Here is a 24,182-nt window from a genome sequence, read left to right on the forward strand (position 1 = left end):
CATTCCCAGGCACTTCCATAGCAACCAGTGTGAGACTACTCTGCTGAGCACTTCCCATTCACAGCAGGGAGGAGGGACAGCAGTGATCCCTGCGGGTGCTGTTGGAGGCAATGGCAGGAAACCCTTGCCATGCCTTTGCAATATGGGGTAGGACTGTTCAGAAAGTGAGTGGCGGGGTTTTATTTTCACCACTGCAATTTAGAAATCATCCCACCGCTCACAGAAGGATTTTGACTTGACCTCCCCGTTCACACACAGAAAAGGTAGGTCTCAGCACAGACACACGGTGCTCCAGCCTCAAATGCCCAGGTTACCAGGCAAAAGGCTGACATACACATTGGACCTGCCCATGCCTTGGCACCTCTGATCTGAAGAAAGGAGCCAGGCAAACCACGGTGATGGTCCTTGTAACCAAACACCTTGGCCCAGCCTGCATTTTACACACACTTTTGAGCAAATATTATGCACCATGTCTCCCACCTCCAGCCCAAAAAGACATTGCATTTCCATTAACTAGAGACTTGGTCTGGCTGCATTTTAGAGTCTCTTCCCATCCTCCAAATAGTGATAGCAGGTTTTAATGTCCTCTCACATTAAGGGCAGGCAGGAGGGAAGATGAAAGTTACCAGCAGCAAAGCTCTCTGGATCCCATTGGTCAGTAGTCAGTAACCCCTACTGCCTCCCATCCAGCCAGTGCTCCTCCCTGAAAACATGGTTTGTAACTGGAAGAAAATCTTGGCTAACTTGATAAATCCCATTCTTCCCCACTAGAGCATCTGCTCAGCTAGGTCTCATCCTGCTGGGAGCCACGAGAAGTTAATGTGTCCCAGCATGGTCTCTGCCAGACAGCCCCATGATTCCGTCCCCTTGGCAGGCACAGAGCCAGCACAGGACACGGCGGCTCCCGGCATGCAACTCTACCTCTTGGCACACAACAAGGCTTCCCACCACTACGGCAGTGCTGTGACCCCCAGAGGGTGGGAATAACACATTCCTGGGGTCACCCTTGCGGTTGAAGGAAGGCCACTCCATTGTCATCTTTGTCACAAGCAGATTAAGTGTGACCTGTCACGGGCTAACGAGACGCCGAGGCTGGGGAGACAGTTCCAGAGCTGCCAGATGGCCAAGATGGGGGTTGGCCTTGCAGCCAACACACACTCTGGGTCTGGCACAGCTACAGGGAAATGGGTGAGTCTGGAAGGGCTGGAAACACAGGGGATGCAGCTGAGAATTGGAAGGTTTGGGAGCTGGTGGAAGAACAGGATGGGGTAGGGGCAGGGATCCCAGATTTTTTTTTTCCACTTCAGATTCCTCCTGTTACTATTCTCTGTCTTTGTTGCTCAGCTATGGGTCCAAATTCAATGTCAGAAATAAATGAGGACTTTGAAATACAAACCAGGAGTGGTTTCTGTTCTTTTGGCAGACAACACCAAAAGGGCTTTATCCAGTGCTGCCTGGGAGCTCTACTGGTGCAAAGATTTTTCCTCCCCACCCTTCCTGCTCCTGCTTTTTCTCCCCTTGTCTCTCTCCCCTACTCCTCCCTTGGCTCTGGCCTAGGCACATGCATTCCAAATCCACAGTTTTATAGTTTTATCTCTTTATTGTGACACAATTTTTTGATGTGTTTTGGCAATTGCCCTTGTAGTAGGAAGACTGCAGGGCAGAGCAGAGACCTGTCCCTGTCCTGGTGCAGGCTGGCCTCAACGCCCTTGAGATGGTGACAGCAGGGACAGGCTCTCCCAACTCACTCCTCAGTAGCTTTCTAGGCACTGATGGTTTGTCTTGTGTGAAAGCCTCTCAGCAGAGAGGGAACAGTGATGACTAAGTCGTAAGAATCCTTCCTTGCTGAGCAGGCTGCTCTACAGGGACTGGTTCCACAGCCAAGCCAAGTGGGGTGGCTTCAAGTGGAAAGTCTGGCTCGAGGGGGCTGCTGCCCCTGAACTTGGAAGGGAGGTACATCCTGGCAGTGCTCAGGGTGACTTGAGGCGACAGGACCAGCAGCAGGCCTTCCTGTAGTACCAGTGTGAGCACAGCTTCACCTTCAGCACCAGCACGCAGTTGGCCGTTGCTTTGTCTTCACAGGCGTCTTCTGGGGAGCACAAGCACACACAGAGGGGTTACAGAGGAGATGTGCTTCCCCAGCGTGGACATCACGGACAAAGCCAAGGGCTGCTCCACCTCCCTGCCCTCCCAGATGTACCTGGGGCCTCTGTGGGGCACGTCTGGAGTTGGCACGTCTGCCTGGCCTCTGGTTTGGCAGAGGGGTCACAGCCCTGGGCCAGGGCTTCCCCCTGGTAGCACTTCACCTCCCGCAGTCGCACACCAGCACCACACGTCTTGCTGCACTGTCGGGGTCAAGAAACAGGAAAGACAGCATGAGAGGCATTTTCTGGTTTTCTATAGCTCCCAAGTGCTTTTCTCTACTGAGGCCTCCCAATCCCTGCTTTGGATCCCTGTTCTTGAAGAAGTTTGAGTCAAATGCCACACTGATCTCAAACTTACTCTTCCCCTTTTTTTGCTGGAGGAAAGCATCCCTGAGTTGGGGTTGGGGCAGAGCAAGGGAGAGTTTGCTTTTCATTTCTGTTGCAGCTCAGAACTGGTTTTGTCTGGAGCATTGATGCTGTGACAGAAAATGGAGAAAATGGCTGCTGTAAGCCAGACACATCTCCTCAGTCTTCCCATGCCCTAAATGTTCACCAGTTACTATTAAGGGAAAGAGGGAAAGACAAAGCATGGACTCCTGGCAGCAGAGGAGACATGGCTGAATCCTGCATGCCTGGAGTGTGGTGCATGCTCTTCTTGAGGCAATAACCCCCGTGATTCTCCAATATTTTCTCCAGCCTGCATGTGCTGCCAGTTAGTCTGATTTTTGTATGTAGAGTGGTAAGGAGAAATATCTTTGACCAAAGATTGATCTTTCCCTGTATAGTTAAATTTCGCACAAAAAGTCATGTTTACAGAACCAAGGATCTTCAATTCCTTGGGTTCACAAGATGCCTTGGGAAGCTGAGGAACCCACCAGTCCCATGCATCTATTGGGGACCAGAGATCTCATGTTGGATGATCCTGCGAGTGTACCTTGAATGACTCTGTCAATCTCTTCTAGAATTGGCCAAGCATCCACTGGCACACTAACCAGACAGGTGGAAAATGGCTTTTTTGGGTTGTATTGGACAGACATATGGTATCTAAACCAGGCAGCAATCTCATCCTGCTGCCTGTTCTGCAGAAGAGCAGAACTTAGGGTCCCATCCAGACTTGACAGATCCTTGGCAGAGCAGAACTTGGGGTCCCATCCAGACTTAGCAGACCAGGCTGCCAGAGAACCTCAGCACAGGTCCTGCTCCACCAACCCTGCCCCTTCCCCTCCACCCCCAGCCCTACCTGGGACCAGGAGGTGGTGAACCACGTTGAACACGGCCTCTTGAAGCAGGCAGCTTGTTCCTCAGGTTTGGGAGAGGTCTCACAGCGTTTCTCAGGGTACTCCCTGTAGAGCCCGTTCTCCAGGCCCACGCACAGCACCAGCCGGGTCTTCACCCCTCGCCCGCAGCTGGCGTCACACTGCAGGGAACAGAGCAGCCTGCTAACACAGGATGCTCCAGCTTCAGGCAAGAGGGCATTCTGCTCAGGAGGAAGGCTTAATGCCTGTGCTAACACCAGTCTGACAGAGGGAAGTGCTGCTCAGGCCACAGGAGCAGGGGGTGTGATTTCCCAGGGAGCAGGAACAGATGCTGGTAATTAGTGTTCAGCTGAGTTCACCTTGGCTGGCCTCGAGAGCAGCTACCACAGGGCGCCTGGAGCAGCCAAGCTAAGACTGCAAGAGGCTGTTTCTGTCTTATTTTATGTGTATCTATGGTCTGGAAAACCACATAGCATATGCATGTAGCAACCTACATCTTGGAGTACTGCCAAGCTTTGTGTGGGCCCAAGGGGACCAAAGTGGTGCAGTGCAGGTGATGTGTACAGACAAGTACTGCTGAACCCAGAGCTATGCAGGCTTAGCTGAGAGGGCTCTCTCCCTAAGGACATCCCCAGGAAAAGCAGCAGGAGGCAGGATCTGCTCCCTGATGTCCATGCAGGCAGTTGCCATTTTGAGATTTCACTGCTTTGAGTCCTTTTTCACCACAGCAGGGCTAGCACAACTGGCTTGCATCCACTCTTAGTCATCCTGAGAACTCAGAGCTCATCAGCAGAGAGAACACAGCAAAGAAGCTGGCACAGGCAAAGGTGAGGAGCTCAGCTGGTCTTTCAGAGCTCTGATAAGTTTCATAGCTGGGTCATTGCTAAAAATGGCACTTCAGGACTGTGTGACCCGCACCGAGGGCCAGAGCAGGGGATGCGTATGGAAGTGCCAGGTTAACCAGTCTGTGCTTGTTACTGGTGCTGAAGGAGGCTCAGCTGAATGCAATCAGCAGCTATAAAGGGAGCAAAGTGAGAAGAGAGGTTTAGCCATGATTGGAGGGAAGAGGGCTTGGCTGCTTCCCTTATATCCTAGAAACCTTCTTCCTTAATGCTGCATGAATCCCTGTTTTGCTCGAGACTTCAAAGAAAAAGCTCAAGCCTCACAACTGACTCAATGTGTTTCTTTGGATACTCTGGGATTTGGATCAGCATGTATGAGGAAGCCTGATGTCTTTAGGCCTTGAGCAACAGAAAGAGAGTAAAAAGATGTGCCAGAGACTGAGTGTTGGGTGGAACAGAGCACCTGGACCATGTTCACTGGAATGTCATCCCTGAAGCAAGTACACAGTTATGGTCTGGATTTGACTTTCAGCACAGGGATCTGGGCTGTGGTTCAGATTTAACTCCAGCTTTTACTTATCAGAGACTAAGCCGGTTCTGTTCAGATGTTCTCTTTACTGGTGGGAAACTCGTGTCCTCTGTGGGGGTGAGTGAACAAGGCTCTGCTGAGGAGCCAGGTGGGAGAGCAGTTTCCTCAAGGTATTGCTGCCCTCCCGTGGAGCTCCTTGAGAAGGCAGCAAATGCCATAAAACTTTGGGGGTTTTATGGGGTACGGCAGGGATATTCACTACTCCTTCTCTCTTTCTCAAAGGAGCTGGGACAAGGATACAAATCCATGCCTGGAGGTCACACTATACAACCGTGCTCTGCCAAGAGAACCAAGCTCCCACCACATCCTGTGGGATATGGGGTGGAGGGGTGGAAAGGAGGTCTGAGGACACAGGGCCTGGGCTTGGCTTTACCTGCTCCCACTCCTGCTCCACCCAGTGTGCAGGGCAGTTCTTGTCCCCACACGGGTGCACTGCCAGGGGCTTGGTGGCCGGGTCACACTGCGAGCTGGAGATCACTTTGCCCTCCAGGTTACGACACGCGACAAAGCGGCTCATGCGCCCCTCGCCACACGGACCTGAGCACTTGGAGAGCAAAAGGCATTTAGACACATCAGAAAGCAGGGAATTGGAGAGGTCAGGGTTGGTGGTGGCAGTAGAGGAGTCCTGAGTGCAGGCCTGACACTGGGACTGTTGCACTGGATCCCAAGGGGCTTTAGAAGTTCATTTGGCTAGGGGCTTCCATTCTCCAGGTGCCCTGAGTTTCCCAGATTATTGCATGGAGCTCAGCTCAGTTAACCAAAATTTACAGCAAGGAGGGGCAAAACCCAGAGGTTATTTTACTTTCTGTAGCTTGGCCTCTGCCAGAAGAGAGCCGACAGAGATCCCACTGCTCCCACCCTCCAGCCCAGCGCTGGGTGCAGGGGGCACAGGGGAAGGATGCCCGGACTCACGGGGCCCCAGTCGGAGGCGGTCCAGCGGCGGTCGCAGGGCGGGCCCGTGCACGCCTTCTCGCTGCTGGGCTTGCGGGACTCGTCGCACAGAGGAGCTTCCACGGAGCAGCGCACCTCCCGCTTCATGGTTCCCGGCGTGCCACACCGCGCCGAGCACTGCAAGGGCCACACGGAGTCAGCCCCGGGGCTCAGCGCCACAGAACAAGGCTGGGGAGGCAGCAGTGCCGCCTCCCGTTTTCTTACTGCTGCTCTAGGAGAGAGGGAAAGGGCCCCAGCAGGGACAGAAAAAGGTGTGTCTGCCTCTGTCTTTGCTGCTCGTTTATTTTGGGACCTAGAGCTCCAGCACATCAATGTGCTGATGCCTGAACTGCTGTTCAAAGTTGCTGGGCCAAAGCCCGAGCAGGCTATGGGAAGTCAGTCAGAGGGACTGCAATGGGCTTCTAGTTTTTCTGTATCTCCATGGTGTTGGAACCCTGGAGGCTGAAAATTTCAGGCTTTCTGTGCTGAGGGGCACTGACCCTCAGGCAGGCATTGCATTTGACTGGAGCCTGTGGAACAGACTTCTGAAATTGAGTGATAGCACTGGGGTTGTGGGCATGTAGTTTGAATAGTATTGTGTGATCTCACAGGGTGAAAAAGTAGAATTTAGGATTTTAGCATATAGTAATATATATGGGGCAAGATGGGGACTTTAGGGTGGAAGTTAGTTGGTTTTTTTTTCCATCTACTTCTTCCTTCTTCTTCATGGGTTTGGATGGTTTTCTGTAATTGGTTAATAAAGTCTGCATTGCAGACTTCAAGTGGTTAATTATTGGGTTTAAAGTGAAAGTGATTTTGGTGGCATTTCACAATTGGATGGATTGTCCTTAAAAAGACCTTGTAGAGATAGAGAGGTACTCTACTGCCCCTTGTTAACTGAAGGTACTGCAGAACTCACGGCTTGTGAGGCTGTAATATAGATAAGAGTTAATAAACACTGAGTCCAAACGTGAACTGCAACTCCCGTGTATTAATTCCGACCCCATGGTACTGTTTCCCAATTGACCCTGAGTTTGGATCTCTAGAAGAGGAAGCTTCTTGCTGGCAGGGCTTTCATTTGGTCACTGTCCTGCTTTAGAAGCGACCTTAGAAAAAATGTTTTGCAATGAGCTGTGTCTGCTGAGCAGTGCCAGAACAGGGCAGCTGCAGATAGAGGCACTCCTTGTTTCCCCAGCGTGCAGTGGCCAGGGGCTTCCTCAGCACCCAACATCTGCCAGTCACCTTCCTCCAGGCCCCACCCAGCCCCGGCTGCTCAGCTCTGGGAGCAAAGCCTACCTCAGACCACTCAGAGAGCTCCCACTGGGGCCCACAGGCCTTGTTCTTGCAGGCTTTCCTCTCCATGGGCCTGGCCAGCCCGGCTGCCTCGCAGAGGTCATCGTAGACAGAGCTGTCGAAGCCCGGTGCCAGCATCTTCCAGCAGCGCACGGTGCGGTACTGGAAGCCCTCGCCGCAGGTCCGGGAGCACTCACTCCACCGGCTGGTCTCCCACCTCCACAAGCAGGGAAAGCACAAAGGAACACCCAGTAAGGGGGAGCAGGGCCATGGGGTGGCAGGGATGTGCCTGCACACCCGGGGCTCCCTCACCCAGCAGCTGCTGCTGGGGCTCTGCTCATCACATCTGAGTAAATGTGCTGGCCTTGAAACCAGCTTTGCCCTTAGCAGGCAATTTAGGTCCCTAATTCTTCCCCTCTTTTTGCTTACAAGGGCATGCAAGGTCTTTTTAGTTTAAGCACACCTTTCAGCCCAAAAATGGCTGTGTCCCTTGAGTAGAAAATGATCCTTAGAGAGATAGCTCCCTGTGGACAGCTGATGTCACTTCCACTCACCGAGGCTGGCAGTCTCTCCCTGTGCAAAATTCATGAGTAGGTTCTGGTCGGGTCAAGGCATCACAGTAGGATTCATCCACTTCCACTCCATCATAGCGCACACACATCGCGTAGGAGGTGCTGATACCTGCTGGGCCAGCAACACCCTCAGCCACGCTCCATCAGATCCAAGAGCCTCCTCCCACCAGCATTAAATAACTGGCGTGCTCACTGCATCTGAAACTCTCCCTGTTGTATAAAAAATTACCAGGATTCTCTCCCTCAACAGCCCAAAAGGACCTCATGTGGTCAGTCACCTGAAGCCAAACCTACCTGAAGTGCAGGTGGAGCTGCAGGGGGCATAAGCTGAGACTTTCCACCGATACATGTCAGCCAAGCTGATGTCGTCGTGGCCCACGGGGCTTACATCAAACTCATTGCTGTGGAAAAAGGAGGTGGTGTGAGCTAAAAATGAAAAAAAATTGCTGCAAACATGAAATATAGGGAAATTCCTTCCTGCTGCCTTTGAAGATGGAAAGAAAACCAGTGTTTCTGCTTTCCATTTCCTCCACCTTGGGCAAGGCAGATCACTGATGAACAGAGAGTGAAAAGCCTTGATCCACCTCCCAAATGCAACTAGCAAGGAGGAAGCATCGTTCATAGCGAGTCTTGTGTATATCATGGTTTGCCAGCCATGTAGGTTCCCTCAGCCTCAGCTTGCACCTCACCTTGAGGAATGATTTGGGTTGGAAATGGTAGCTCAAGCAAGGCCCCTCTCACATCATATAGTGTGGTGGGGAGAGTTCATATGTGGCATCCCCAAAGTATTTAAAAGCTGGTCCTCAGTCTCCTGCCAAATGTTTACAGAAGCTTCAGAAGCTTATGTGCCCAGAGGAATGGGACAGGAGGGGTGTGACGTGATGGTATATGTGTATACGTGACATGCTATGGATTCCTGGCCTTCTTTACAACCACACCAGGTCCTTCAGCACCCATTTAAATGGACCCTGAAATATATTCCACAAGCTCCGTGTCAGGGCAGTTGTAACAATCACTCTTTGGACGAAGAACCTACAGCAGCTTCCATGGCTAGACACTGGTGAATGGGGACATCAAGGACAGCAGGGAGACTCCCAGAGGACTGCCTTGGCCCTCCCTCCCCAGCCAATGGGGACATCAAGGACAGCAGGGAAACTCCCAGAGGCCTGGCTTGGCCTTCCCTCCCCAGCCACCACCCCAGCCCTGTTTTATCCCAGGAGCTCAGGTGGCACCTTTCCGTGCCGGGGGCTTGCAGGGGCTCTGCCTGGCTGATGTTGGCGGTGGGGCTGGCCCCGAGCAGAGGGCTCTCCACAGATGCCCTCATGCTGTAGTTGGCTGCTTCCCCCTGACCACCAGCAAACGCCTCCACCTTCAAGTCCCCCAACGAGTTCTTGCGAGCCGGAGCTCTGTGGAGGCCCTGAGGCCAGCGGGGCCAGAGCCCAGCCGTGGAGTTCCTGGGGGCTGTCCTGGCTGCCAGGGGCCACAGCTCCCTGCAGAAGGCAGCATTGTGGGGGTCTCGGTGACACAGGCGCCTGAGGAGCCGGAGCCTGGAGGATGTCACACGGCTCTTCTCCGCCAGCTCAGGTCTCCTCATGCTGTAGGGCATGGCCGTGCTGCTGGTGGAGATCTGGTTGAACCTGAGAGCTGGAATTAAAATACGTGCTTTAGCTATGTGGAATGGATTGTACTTCAATCCAAGTGTGGCATTTAACAAGGCAAAAACAACATTCAGTGTGCAGCCTAAAAATCAAAAATTTCTACCCCTTGTTCTGTCTGCTCACTGCTCTGGAGCCCCATTTAAACTCCAGGGCCTTCAGTCCTGGGCTGCACAATGTTGCACGTGTTCTTTGTTCCTGAGTTGTTGTATGGCTCTCCCAAATCAACCTCGGATTTGACCTGTCCCATTGCTGTCCCCTGATGATCACTGGACTGTTGCTAGGCCCTGTTGCTGTCACTGCCCTGCCTGCCAAGCTCAGGCACCAAGTGAGTGCCCTGCCTAACTCCTATTACAGAATCACAGAACCACAGAATGAACTAGGTTGGAAAAGACCTTTGAGATTATCAAGTACAACCTATGACTTAACACCTACTCAATGTGGCCACCCTCTGGCAGCCTCCCCTTCCCTCACAGAGATACTGGCCCTTGCTGCTCCCTGACAGTCTCCACCCCACTATTTACCATCCTTCCCTCCTGCCCACCCTGATGCTAAAGCCACCTTAGATTTCCACTGCAGAATATCTGCTTTCAGTCAGTAAAATGGGGGAAGAACAAAGCAACCAACCCAACTCTGTTTCTCCACCAGCTGCTGCTGCTTCCTCCTCCTCATCCTCTCCTGCTGTGTTTGCATGGTAGACCTGTCTGATCTGAAAGTCATACTTCTCCTTCTCTTCACTTTGTTCCCAGCCCCAGTCCTGGGTCTGACTGGTAGAGTTAGTCTGGAAGAAGTGCGGGGCACTGAAGTCTAAGTCTTCTTGCCCTTCCCTTAGAGGAAGCTGTTCACTGGTGTCATCTGGTGACAAGGAGAGCCACGTGGCATTGAAGTCCTGGGCAGCTCTGGAGTTGGCTGGAATGGGATGGCTGTGGCTGGTCTCTGGTAGGTGCTGATAGAGGGGCCTGGCAAGGGCAGGGGCTGCAGTCCGGAGAGGCGGTGTCCGAGGGACAGTGTAGTCGTAAGTTACGTGAGGCATTTTCCCATTGAAGTTGTAGTACTGGAGGGAACGGGGAAAGAAAACAACACTGCTTTTATTTTAAGGGTATGAATTTCCCAAAAGTCTTTTCTGGCCACATCTGTTTGGTGATGGTTATTAAGAGAAAACAGCATCCTCATAAGTCCAAAAGGAAAGCCCCCTGCACACCTCTCTGGCTTCCTCCACCCACCCACACACGCAGGTTTGGAACCAGGTTATATTCCTATTATCTAAGGGAGGCAGGCAAGACAGAACAGCCTAAAAGTAGCTGCTCACATACCATGGCATTCAGAGACTGGTTAGTGGGCCCATGAGCTATGATGTACTCCAGCCCATCCGAGTTCAAGCTCGAGGGCCGCCGGTACTTGAAGACGGTGCCAGCAACCCTGAAGTTCTGAGGGTGGTCAATGGCGGAGTTGCCGTTGAAGAAGAAATGCCCAGATTCATCTGCAAGTGCTTCAAAGAGAGAGAAAACAGACAAATGGGACATTCTGCAGAACTCTGGCACTGAGGAAAGAGCCCATGATTGAGAAAAGCCCAGCAGAAACAGAACCCCAGGCCCTGCCCGTAGTGAACTTGGGTTCCAAACATCTCTCCTGGCACGGGAGATGTGGTAGCCTTGTTTTTTGGAGAGATGAAGCAACCACGTAGCTACCCTGGAGGAAATGCTCTCAATCAGCTCTCTCACAGCATAGGTGGGAGTGCACAGAGCCTCCTCCCACCTCCCAGGCAGCTGAACTGGGGTCTCCACACCCACGCAGCTCCTCTGCTCACCCAGGATGTTTTCTGTTTTCCTGCGCTCAATGATGAGGATGTCTGTGGCACCAGCAGGGATGTTGGTGATGAACACATAACCTGAGGAACAGAACAGAGCATGAGGAGACCTCAAGGGTGAAAAAAAAAGGTCTGGGTGGGAAAAGCACCTCATGGGACAAGTGTGTTTGTAGGGAGGCAGCTCTGCCCTTCAGGAGCAGGGTGCCAAGGACCTAAATGCACATTGCACCAGTCTGTGAGCTCTCATCCCAGACCTCTGAAATCCCAGTAACAGATCACCATTATGGATGTCAGTCTGAGCACTGCTGGGTTTGGAGTTGGGAAGGAACTGTACAATGAAACAGTCTGGCTTTAGGGGTGTGGATGAATTTGCTTTCACAGTCTTTTTGGCAAGAGCACAGAAAAAAAAGCTTAGTAGTGATCAGAGCTGATGCTGAACAGAGGGTGGAAAAAGACCATAGGTCCCCTCAGCTCCTGACTCCATGGAATTTGTCTCGGGAGTAACATAAAAATTGACCTTTAAAGGGAGAGGAAATAAGAGGCTCTTAAAGTTGCGTGGTTTGGCAGTTTGTCCTTCCCGCTGGAAACAAGAGTCTTGTCTGTTCTGTAAGATACTATGAGGGCTGGAATGGGAGAACAAAATTGTACCCATACTGGTACAGGGGGTAACACCATTACCCCCGCCCTGGAAAGGGACCTGAGGGCTTTTCTAGGCTGGTGTTTGTAGGGAGTGAGGCAAACTAGTGAAACAACAACAGTGTGAAATGTTGTTCCAAAACATCCTCAAACCACAGTTCATTAATTACTAATGAGCAGACCACAGTCCATTCTTCCTGTGGTTGAAGGACTGGGCCTTCAGGCTGCAGGGATGAATGTCAGCCCCATTTCAGAGGGGACTGTCCCTCAGCTGTGCCAGCCACGGGGCTGGGGAAAGCAGGAGATTAAGTGCAGGCGGAAACAAATGCTGTGACCCTCATCATAGCTTAAGTTTCAAATGAACACGTAGCACAAATAAAAGAAGATTCATTGATCTCTTCACATTATCCAAGGAGGGCGAGATGCCAAAATCAATAGGAACAAATAGATCCCCAGCTACTTCCTATTCTAAACAGGTGAAGGGAAACCTTACCAGCCTAATATAGAGCACATCAAACCAATCTCCTCTGATGATTAAGTGAGAAGGACAAAACACAGACATTAAGCAGGAATCGTGGCACTCCTCAACTCTTTCCACCAAGCAGCTGGGAAAGCTCCTACCCACGGTTCAAGCCAATCCCCCTCTATGGCAGCTGGTGGTAGGAAGTAGCAGGTGAAGTCTCCAGACTGGTAGCAGGGAGTACCTATCTGTGAGATTGCCTTTCGGAAGGTGCCCGAGACACGGTGGCAAGTGCTGCCGTCCCCTCCACACACCCTGCATCTGTCCATGGTCCGGGGCGAGTGCAGGCTCCCGTCACACCCCACTGCCTGCAAAGGGCAAAACAACACCAGGGGTCCTGGGGTGAGGGACTCTGTGATGACGTACCCCCAGTTGTCTGTTCTGTTTGTGCTGGATATTAAGATCTACACCTTTGGGACTGGTTCTGGGAGCAAAGGAGGGGAAGAAGAAGTGAGGAGTTTGTTTGCAGAAACTGCTCTGACTCCTCTGCATTCCACTCCTGGACTGTGCTGTCTGCAGTACAGACAGACAGCAGGACAGAGATCTCCTGTGCTTTTAGTTAGTTTACCTAGCTGAGGCAGAGAAGTTTCCTGGATTTTTTTTTTTTTTTCCTTGGGACTGTTTAAACCTGCTCTGGACTGAAAACCAAGGGGAGCACCAGGAGTTCACACCTGTGGCCCACCAGGGCCCAGGATGGCATTTTCCTGATAAGACTGATAAGAGACTGAGCGAGCTGAGCTACAACCCACGGCAAGGACTTTCTCAATTTTGCCATCTACTTCAGAACAAGAGGTTTTATTGTTTCATATTATTCATTCTTTATGCTTGTGGGCACTTTGTTTGTTAAATAAATAGTACTTCCACTTTTCCCCAAGGGAGTTCTTTCCTGGACCAGTTGGGGAAGGGGCCATTTGGGTTTGCTTTCCAGAGGGACCCTATTCAGAGGTTTTCTCCCGGATTTGCCCTAAACCAGGACAGAAGGTTTCCTGGGGCCAGATTACCTCTACAGGGGCAGGGTCTTTCCCAGGAAATGCTACTGCACTCTTTTGGGGAGGTTCTGGGAGTTGTACTAAATGAATCCAATGTGAGGCCTCTCTTTCAGTTCCCTGCTGGGACCCCTTGGCTTTGCAATGACCAGGAGGTCCAGCCATGCAATTAAAATCCCAGTTCCTCTACTGCAGAGCCTCACCTCACACTTCCCATTGATGCAGACCCCTTGGTAGGTCCTGTCCTTGCAGGAGGTACCATCCTGTGCTGGGGCCATCAGCTGCCTCTCCCCACTGCGGGTGGTGCACTGGAGGTCGCACGGCTTGTTGGAGATACTGGTGTAGTCATCTGCAGGGACAGAGGCACAGGGTCACCACGCAGGTCAAGGTGCCCAGAGATGGGCAGCAAGGAAAGGGATCTTCCCCTTGACCCTGCTGATGGTTTGATGTCACCCTGGATGTTCCTGCTACTTGCAATGACACCCCAAGGCCACAGATTTTACAGCAGTGCAGAGGTCATGGTGTGAGGCTGCACTGGGGACCGTGCCAAGCAGAAATCCTTCTTGCTGGCAAACCCTCTTCCTTGCCATGCCTTTGTAGTGCCATCACTGTGCCCAAAATGGGAATGTGCATCAGCAGCTCCCAGGCCACACATAAATGCACAAGAGCAGAAAAAGGGTTCTAAGAGGGGCACTGACTGTGTGGGGTGGTGGCCAGCTCTGCCCCGTTCACCTGAGCAGCTGGAGGTGGTTCCGTGTCCCCTTGGCAGCTAATGGAAAAACAGGTGAGTCCAGAACCAGGGTAATATCTTAAGTGAACTCAGTCTGTGCCTCAAGGGACAGCTGGACACCCATGTGAAGTCACTCTGTAGGAAATGGATGAGCATCCTGTTCAGAACAATCCAGGGCAGCAAGGAGCATCCATCCCTTGTCCCCTGGGGCTTTACTTTTTTATGCCCAAGAAGATGTGGTGTGTTTTCTGACCCTCACCCCTTGTGTGAAGTTGTGCAAACCCACCTGGGTAGAGGGGCATCCAGTGGTAATAGCGCTTCCCAAAGGCTTTGGCATTGAAACTGGAGCACTGCTGCTGTTTGAAGCTTGCTGTGTTGGCTGGGCAGGGCTATGGAGGGAATAAATGCAATCAAAAAGCTCCCTATCTCACAGCCATTCTTGTGACAGCTGCTTGTCCCTGATGCATCCTTGCAGGATGAAAATGCCCTGTCTACCCTGGAAGGAACTGGTGATGGACTTGGATGTCCCCTAAGAGAGGCAGAAAGGCCTTAATTGCCAAGGTCCTCTCAAACAGCTGTGTTTAACAGCCCTGCAAAAATTCCCTCCAGCAATGGGAAAAGCATCCTGGAAAAACTTCATCCTTCCCCTCACTCCAAAACAAATATGATTTTACATCCTTTTGTCCCATCTCCCAGTCCCAAAGAATAAAGCAGCATCTCCCATCTCAGAGGCACACCATCCACCATCCCAAGAGAGGATCACATCCCTTGTTTCCGTCCTCTGAGGGACCAATCCCACCCCAAGTGCTGGTGATTTTGCAGCTCCAAGTAGGACCCCTGAGTCCCACATCCCCCAGTAAGGAGCAGTCAGAATTGGAAGTGGTTCTCACCTGCTGCTGGCACAGCTGGTAGTGCTTGGCTTGACCAACACACATGGTGCTGTTTGTTCCCTGGGGCATCTGGAGCCTGAAAAGCAGAAGTTTCCAGACATAAGCAGGAGATCTGTGAAGTTCCCTGGTACTGAGGATGACACAGGAGTCAGGCCTGACTTAAGTGGGAGAAGTGAGGCAGATGTTTTATCAGAGCAGTTTTCTGGATCTAGACTGGCCAAAATCTCCTCTGAAACACACCTTCAGTGCTTTTATGTGGGCTGTGATTTTAGGCTGTTCTTGTTTTGGGGTAGGTTGAGCAGACAGGGAGCAATTGCACCACTGTGTCCCTTCACCTCTGAGCTCCAAAAGGGCTGATGTGATCCAAAGACAATAGAAGCTGATGGTCCATCACTCCTATGGATGTGCCCAGGATTTGCAGTGACTGGGGGAGTTGATTTCACTGTGAATTGGCAGAGAGATGGTGCCTGCCAGGGGGACTGGCCACCCCAGCAGATTATCAGGGAAGGCTTGGTGCAGGTGATGAACAAAAACCATAGGAATTTCTCAACACTTGAATCTTTGGCTCTGGCCAGCATGAGCTGTCCTGGAGATACTGACTGGTGCAAAGACAGAAAAAAATTCTTGAAAGCTGTGAAGATACATGAAGAATGGCTGAGACCACAGGTTAAGGCAATGCAGTAATGATCTGCAAAATAATTTAGGCACAAAATAATTTAGTGCTACTGTGTAAAAATGTGCAGCAGATACTGTGTTACCAGCACTGGGAACTGAGGATACAAGGAACACTTTAAGCATATTCAGGCTGGCCTGGCTGGAGGTACTACAGCTGTCCCTCCAGAGCAATGCTTTACATTACATAGGCAGAGCCTAAATTTGCAGCAACACTTCAAAAGTGCCATGCCTTCCAGAAGCAGAGGCTTCCTGCTGACTCGGGCAGAAATTGTTTCCTGGCCATACCTGCCTCACACTTAAGCCATTCATCTTAAAGCTGCAGAAACCTTTGGGCTGGGCTTTCTCTTTTTTTAATTCAGATTTGATCCCTGGACTAAAACACCACAGCAAACCCTTCTACCCCCAGCTGTGGAGTCAAGGATAGAGCTGGCATCAAATGGAGAGAAAAATCCCTCTTCTGGATGCAGGCAAAGGGCAGAAGGGCTGCTCTGGCTCTAGGGGTGCAGAACAGCCCCAGGCTCCCTCCCCGTGCTGTTCCCCACTGCTTTCCCAGGGCGCTGGAGCAGAGGAGCAGCAGCAGAGACACCCAGGGAGGTCACAGGCAGAGGGAAGGTCCTACAGAACATCTGGACCTTCACCATGCTGTCAACCAGCTCAGGACACAGAAGTTTTGTGCAGCAGGAAGGAGGCAGGTCGGGGGCCCTGCCCTGAGCTTGCTCTGCTCAGGAGTGCATTCACGCAGAAGGGAAAGCTCGCTGTGCTGCAGGACGCCCGCTCTCATTAACATCCCAGGGGCCTGGAGGAGCAGGGGACAGACCTCTGCAGGAGGAGGAGGGGGCATTGCTAGCAAGGTAGCCCAGACAGGACAGCAGAAGTTCAGGCAGCTGCAGTTCCCCTGCTCTCCCCACTCCCACAAACCCAGTCCTGATCCCAGGACCCCAGGACTGCAGCAGCTGTAGGGGACAAATGCAGATGCTGTCAGGTGCCAGCCAGATAAATGACAGAGGGGGAAGAACTTGCCAGCTCTGCAGGGAATAAAGAGGGGAAATTGCTGAGATGTGGCTGAGCTGGCTGCTGCCAGGAGTAAATCAAGTCTCCATAAGGTGTCTGGCAATATGTGCCCACATCCTGAGCACAGGAACTGGCCACAAATCAGGGCTGGGTTGGTCAGAGCAGCCATGGCAACGAGGGCTTGTGAAGGAAAGGAGAAGAAGAGCAGAACCAGCCTTCTCCAGCCCATAACCCCATCATCTTCAGGACTCCAAGAGAGGAGCCCCTTGCTCCCCATCAGATGAGTCAAGCTGAGTGAGTGACATATTCAGGGAACTTGTCACCTGCCCCACTGCAGCGTGTTCTCCTGTCCCCTTCCCCACCACTGCCCGCAGACCACAGCTGCCTTCCTTTCCCAGAGGCCACAGAGGAGGGAACCCTGACCCTGCAAACCCAGGAGATTCAGCCCGAAAACACAAGGGGTGTTCTCTGGGGCACCCCATTTTCCTGGCCAGGGGCTCAGGCTCACACTCACCTCTGTCTCAGGCAGTGCCTCTCCCGGGACATCACCCCCCCGCCGCAGGACCGGGAGCAGGTGGACCAGGAGCTCCACTCTCCCCACCACTTGGTGACTTCTTCATCCCAGGCACCAGCTCCATCTGCTGCCTCACTACTGTCCTGACAGAAACAGAGCATTGTTAGCTGGAGAACCTGGCTCCTCACCACCAAAGGCAGCTGTCCTGGCACCTGGATGCCCCCTGAACAGGCAGCAGTGGGACAAACATGCCAGGATCTGAGTCCTGTGGAGCCACACCAGGACCTCAAAATTACAGCTTCCCTCCAAGACTGAGTTCTGCCTGGGAAGCAGGATGCCTTGGGATCTCAAGGGATAGAGAAGGGCTGTAGGGCTGGACATGTGTGGCAGTAAGTGCAGCTGCAGCCTGGCCCCACAGCATCACCCCCAGCCTGGGTGAGGCAGAGCAGCAGAGCACAGCTCACACCTGGCTCAGGAGAGAAGAGGAAGAGCTGCACTTCTTGGCCGTGCAGGGAAGCAGAGAGTACACAGGTGTCAATCCTCAGAGCAGCATTTCCATGAACAACCTTCCCTTTCTGACTAAAGCAGCTCAGATCCAGCACCTCATCCCCCAACCCTCACAAAAATCATTTTCAAGAGACCTTCAGAAGGTCCAGAGCCTCTCCCCATGAACCCCACTATGTTCAGAGGAGGAATGCTCCCTCTCTCAGCACACCTTACTAGATTTTAAATTTGGCAAACCCGAGCTCCTCTGGCCCCAGCAGGGTCTTTGCAGTAGGCTGCTGTTGGCTGTGCCTCCACAATTCCCAGCAGGTAAACAATTCAGTGGTTTAGTTGGGGTTTTTTTCCTGGCAGAATTTTTCCTGTTTAGTGTCTGATGGTCTAAAAGCTCTCAGGGACCTTGGCAAACTTGCCTGTGCAAGAACTAATCTGCTGATTAGTTCTTACTGAAACACAGCTGTGAGTAGTGTTGAATACAGCCCTGAGTTTAACACAGGACAGTGACAGGAAGGGGATTTATCCAGCTAAAATGCCAAGTGTTTAAATATTAATGGATGAAAATTAATACTTTGTGTGTGTGTCTGTGTGTGAAGTGTGCTTTCTTAAAGCAAGGACTCAGGGAAGTTGTATCAGTGCTACTGTTAGCAAACCACATTGGTTTAGTGGCTGATGGTCCTGTTGGAAACAACCCTCTGCAAAGCAGAACTGGTGGATGTGAGAGAAAACCCAGCAGGGTTTGCTCATCACTGACTGTGCTCTGCTCACTGCTTGGGCTGTCTCTTGGCTTTATGCTCTTTCACGGTGTAACAAAGCCAAAGTGCTCTTCATTTTGTCGTGTAATTCCTGCCTGAGGACTTGTGTTTCCTCAGTGCCTGCCAATAGCACAGTCTCTGTGCTATTGGACCAGCTGGTTTATGCAAATGTTTTTAAGTTGTAACTCAAATGGTTGAAATGTGCATAGTGCCTCTTTTTGATGGCCAGAGAATGTTGGAAGGAACCTGCTCTGCTGCAAAAAAATCATCGTGCTACCTGGTGCTTTGCTCTCCAGTGATTGCAAGAGTTGATTTCAAAAACAAGACAACAAAACTCCTTGCTGTGTGAAAAACCCTTCAGTGCTCTGGCTGGAGCTGACTTGCCTGACAGGGACCAAATGCTGTGGCCAGCAGCTGAGCTGCTCATTAGGAAAATGAAGCTAAAAGAAACAGACATGTTCTCAAAAATACCTTTTTTTGTTCTTCCAAACTATCATCTCAACCAATTTCCCATGTGATTTTTTGTCTCACTGTATATTATCAGGCTGTAAATGGAAATTCTGACTATGCAGTTTCCACATTTACAAAGGAAACAAACCAAAAGTCTCTCATTGTAAGGTATTTTCAGCTAAAATCTTTCCCTGACGGCTCCTGTGCTTTGTGATACATATTTCAAGGTTGGGGAGGAAGAGCTCTTCACAGCTGTCCGGAAGGAGAATTCCAGTGATTTATCAGTGATGTCTGAGTGGAGAGCTCAGCACAAAACTGATTCTCTCCTAGCTGGGGGGAAAAACCAAAGCTGGTGTCCCACCCCTTCCATGAGGCACATGGACCAAAAGCTGCAACATTTGCACAGCTTTTCTCCAAATGGCAATAAAACCCATTTTTATTGTGTAGCTGTAACCTACCAGGTAGCCCTGCCCCGAGGATCTGGTGATCCAAACAGGTGAGAAGGGGCAGAAGGAAAACAGGTGAGGTGGAATAGTCTGCTCTGTCATCCTACCCCAGGGTAGGCAGCAGGGTTTGTGTATTTGGAACAGTGAGAAGTTGCAGGCTCCTTTTCAGGGTTGCTGCTCTTGGGGTGTTCTGCCTGGGTGCAAGGAGATCAGGCCTGTGGGGGCACAGCTGAGGTTTGGGGGAGATCAGCATCCCTGATCTGTGAACTGCTTTCTCACAGATAGGATAGGACACATTGCACCTCACTGAGAGGACGAAAGAGATTTATTGAAAGATGCTGGTCACGGAGACTTTTTCCTGTAGTAGAATGTGGTCCCCTGTATCCATAATCCCTGTTCCTGCTTCCTCTCTGCACTGGAGGAATCAATCACTTTTTAAGCAGATTGATTTGGCTCTCAGGTTTTCCATGACCGAGCTCCCTTGTCAGACCTTCCCTAGGAGCATTTATTTTCTTGTGTAAGCAAGGACAGTGCTGAGCTGTCCCCTTGGCCATGTCCCTTTATGGCAGGACTGCATCCGAGTTCTAGGCCTGGACTAAGAGTGGGAACTTCAGGTACTTGGAGCTGGGGCAGCTGGTTCCAATCTGGGCTGAATTTATTGTATTGTCAGAAATAAATCTGCATTGACCACGACACACAAATGGTTCTTGGTTTTAATTGAAGATATATGCATTTTCCAAAAGTCCAGATAATAAATTATAGACTATGGGACAGACTCCAGATTAGATTAACTCCCAGCTTCGGTTTCCCAAGCCTCTGGACAAATCCCAAGAGTGGATTCTGGACAAATGAATCCCCCCTCTCCACTTACTCCCCACAGAGAGAGAAATGAGAGGGGCTGGATTTTGCACTCTTTTGCATTGTCCTGGTTATGGGAGATGCTGGAGCTGCTCTAATTTGCGCTCTGCAGCAGAATCATGGAAAAGGAGCAAGCTGGAAACACCAGAGCACAGCAGATGCACATGGGTCCAGCCTTCATAAGCCTGGCCCTGCCTGGGCTTGGCCAAGGGCTCTGCCTAAAGGAGATGTGATCCCTTAGGTGATGAGAATTTCCATCCCTAGAGAAGACAGAGCATATTCCAGTTCAGCCAGGTGCTCTCCACAAGAATTTCCCCCGAGGTGCTTGTGGTTTGGCACCTGGTGGTTCCAGAGCTGCAGCTTTTCCTCTCTGAGGCTACCAAGGAATTCTGTGCCTCCCCACCTGTGCTGTGTGAGGGCTGCCCTCCCATCCCCTCACCAGGGGGATAGGGAGCAGAGCTGGGAATCCCAACCTGCAGGGAACTTTTCCAGGATAAAATGCCTCTCTCCAGACTTGCCAGCAGCAAAGGAACATCGCTCCCTAAGCCAGTGCTACTGAAAGCTCTTTCTGCCCAAGCAAAGGCCCAGCAGCTGCTTCCTCTCTCCCCCCTGACAAACAAAGGCTGCCACAATCAAAAAATGCTTCAGCTCTGCACAGAAGGGTGGGCCCGGCCTGACGTCCTATCGGATTTCCAGGCGGCCTTTCTGAAGAGTTGAAAGGGATGAAATGAATTCTCGGCTGCCTCTCTGTCATGCTCTGGATCAGCTCAGAGCTGCACTGCCTTTCCCAGAAACCTGGGAATAACTACAATTACCGTGTCGGTGGCCCAGTCCCCTGTGTTGCTTATTGTTGTGCCTAATCTTGAGATTCATTAGAGCCTTGGAAAAAAAAAAGCTGTCTGGGAAGAGAGACCACAAACATGTCTCCTTAATAGAGGAGCTGGGGGGAAAGGCTCTTGCTGCAGCCTTGAGGGCTGGCTCACACTGAAGGGCACAGTAGCTGTCATAAAATCTTCTGCTCAACCCTGTCTGAGAGCGTAACACATCTCGGAACAGCAGCTGAAAATGAAATAAATTCTTCCCAGACCTTTTCCGAGGCTGTTAACTGCATGTCCTCTACCAAAAATTTCCACCATCCCTTTACTTTAAGGGCTTCTCTCTAGAGCAAACCACACCACTTACTGAAATACTAAGTAGCTTCAGATGTCTGAATGCCTGGAATGAATGGCAAATTATTATCTGGGAATGAACGACCGTGTTCAACGCCCCTGGTTTGGGTTCCCCTCATCTCATTCTCTGACTGAAGCTGTGGTGATACACTCTACCAAAACCCTGAGAGAAAACAATAGCGGTGGCAATTATGCCCTGATGTTTTACAAAAGAAGCAGGGTTTGTATAAAGCTATTTCTCACCCATTGTTTTACTCTGTTTATGTAGACTAGATAGTCTCAGTGAGAGATTCATATTATAAGCAGACACGAACCCAAATTTTCCCTAGAAAAGCAGAAACGAGATATCTGAGGAGGTTCTCATAGGGGCAGGTATCCTGAGGTAACATAAGCAATGCAGAATATTTTTAAGGGATTCTGTGGGAAAATGGAAGCTTGTTCAGGATCTGGAATTGCAGCAGATAAGTAACAAAAATATGGATATATAATGAGGCACAGATGAAAAGCAAATTAGAAAACCAGTGAACGGGAGCCAGTGGAGAACTACCAAGTTCTGTTCACAATCCTGCCATGACAAAAAGTTCACAGGCAAGTGCTGCACGTCATTACAAAGTCACCCAGGTCAGCTGGGTGATTCCCTGCAAGAGGTATAACGCACTTCTCCTGGGACAAGCTGGTAGAAAGGATGGAAAACTGTGAAGGGGGAGAAGGGAGTGACAGGCAGTGACCAGGAGACATGTCTATCACCAGAGGCATTGAGTGCAGTTAGTTTGGAAGTTGCTTGCTCAAACTCTGGATTGAGGTTTTCTGACTCTTTGTATAATGTTTTACATGGAAAACGGGAGGGCAGGAGGAACCACAGGTTAATTCCCCAATGAGCATTTTGTGCCTTGCACCAGAGATGGACAACAACCAGCAGCAGCAACCAGGACAACTCACACCACCTCATCTGTGATCAGATGGCTCCGTGGGGATCTCCTGGAGCAAGGGAATCTCCAGGGCACAGAACTGGTGTGTGTTTGTCCTGGGGAGCCCTCCTCCCAGCTGGGGATGCCCTTGTGTGAGGTGTTGTGCAAACACAGCTGCTGGGGGCAGGGAGAAGGGAGCAGCCAAGGCTCGTGCACACACGTTGGTGGAGGAGTCCATCCAGGTCTGTCCTGAATGAAGGGGACACATCTGCTTAGCTTGACCTGGCTTGCTCTGCCCAAAGCTTCTGACTGAGCCCTGCAGCTCAGGGGTAAACAGAACAGAGAGCAGATGTGCGGGAAGGGAAAAACAAACCTTCAAAATTAAGACAAACCCCAGAACAGGAGACGCTGCTGCTCCTCAAGCCTGAGTTATCCCCAGTAAATCTGCAGTGTCTGGTCTTCTCTGCGTCTAGAATGGCTTATGTGGGATTTGCTTTATCCCAGCCGTGAGTCTGGGGGTGGGAAACACAACCCAAAACCCTCTTCCTTTAGCAGAGCAGAATTCCTTAGGCAGCAAAGAAATCCAGCCGGGTTCCCCTCGAGGAAACGGGAGGCACAATGCAGGCGGTGACCCGTGGAGGCAGGGGCACCGCCGGCGCCCCGCGAACTCGGGATTCCTGCCGGGAAGACGGGAATTCTGCCGGCCCTGCCAGGGGAACGGGGGGATTCACCCCGGGAAAGAGACGGGACGGGCACAGGGGGCTCGGTGCTGCGGTGAAACAAGTGCCACGGGAGGAGGGCCGGGCTGGGGGCTCCTTTGTGGAGGAGGGAAGAGACGAGCGGAGCGCGGGGCTCTGGACACCCCATGGCTGGGGGGAAAGCAGCTGCCTAAAGCCGTGCCCGGGGTGGCGGGCGGGACGGGGAAAGGAGGAATCTGTTTGTTTCCAGCCCTAAACTTGAGCCAACCTTCTGCTGGGAACGAACGAGGAGGGATGAAGGTGGTGGGCAGCTTGGGGCGATCCCCCAGCAGGGCAAGGCTCCCGCGGTCCCTCCGGTGATGCCGGGACCCTTCTCGGCGCATCCTCGCACCCCCCTCAGCCTTTTGTTAGTGCCGGGCACGGCGAGCGGGCCGAGCCCGGTCCTCGGGGTCAGCCTGGGGGACAGGCGACGGAACCCCCGTCCCAAGCGGCGCAGGAGCCAGGGAGGGAAGCGCGGGGATCCCGGAGCGACGGGAACCTGAAACCTGCGGGGAAGGGCGGGCGAGGGGCCGCGGGTCGGACCCCTCTCCGTGCCTGCCCCGCCGCGGCTCCCCGAGGGGAGGGAAGAAGGGAAGGGAAGGGAAGGCAGGAGGGAGGGCGCGGGGGCGCCGCTTACCTTATCGCCGAGGGGGGCGGCGGCGCGGAGGAGGAGGAGGAGGAGGAGGAGGAGGCGGCGGGGAGCGGCGGCCATGCCGCGCTGCTGCTGCCGCTGCCGCGGAGGAGGAGGCGGCTCGGCGGCCCACCAGCGGCGGCAGCGGGCGCGGCGGGGCCCGCGGAGCGCGGCCCGGCATGGCTGGGGGAGTTAATGACTTTACAACCTGCCGGGCGGCGACCCGCGGCGCTGCCGCTCGGCGGGGGAGGGATGGAGGGGTGGGGATGGGGATGGGATGGAGATGGGGTGGGATGGGGATGGGATGGGGGTGGGGATGGGGATGGGATGGGATGGAGGGGTGGGGATGGGGATGGGATGGAGATGGGGTGGGATGGGGATGGGATGGGGGTGGGGATGGGGAAGGGATGGGATGGGGTGGGGATGGGATGGGAGTGGGGATGGGAGTGGGGATGGGATGGGGTGGGATGGGGATGAGATGGGAGTGGGGATGGGATGGGGTGGGGATGGGGTGGGGATGGCGAAGGGATGGGATGGGGTGGGGATGGGGAAGGGATGGGATGGGGGCCGGGCGCTCCTCGGGCCCCGCCGCGCCCCGCCTGCCCCTCGCACCGCCCTGCTGCTGCCGCTCCCCGGGCTCGGAGCTCTCTCGCCGCTCTGTGCGACCCTTCCCGAGCCCC

At 52.5% G+C, this 24,182-nt stretch overlaps 1 protein-coding gene across 1 annotated transcript; it reads right to left on the reverse strand.

Annotated features, from left to right (window-relative positions):
• Positions 1-1,970: 1,970 nt before the first annotated feature.
• LOC310912622 (ADAMTS-like protein 2) lies at positions 1,971-23,583 on the reverse strand (the record flags this gene model as incomplete). The annotated part of the gene is made up of 18 exons (XM_083867331.1): positions 1,971-2,089; positions 2,201-2,345; positions 3,385-3,561; positions 5,205-5,375; positions 5,744-5,899; positions 7,058-7,271; positions 7,609-7,735; positions 7,921-8,027; positions 8,859-9,270; positions 9,909-10,335; positions 10,595-10,770; positions 11,089-11,169; positions 12,429-12,552; positions 13,434-13,579; positions 14,247-14,349; positions 14,851-14,926; positions 17,051-17,193; positions 23,509-23,583. 18 exons carry the CDS (start codon positions 23,581-23,583, stop codon positions 1,971-1,973), a joined length of 2,979 nt encoding a protein of 992 aa, XP_083723457.1.
• Positions 23,584-24,182: the final 599 nt, after the last annotated feature.

Source organism: Zosterops lateralis (assembly GCF_965231275.1).
Source record: "Zosterops lateralis genome assembly, chromosome: 9".
Lineage (NCBI taxonomy): Eukaryota > Metazoa > Chordata > Aves > Passeriformes > Zosteropidae > Zosterops > Zosterops lateralis.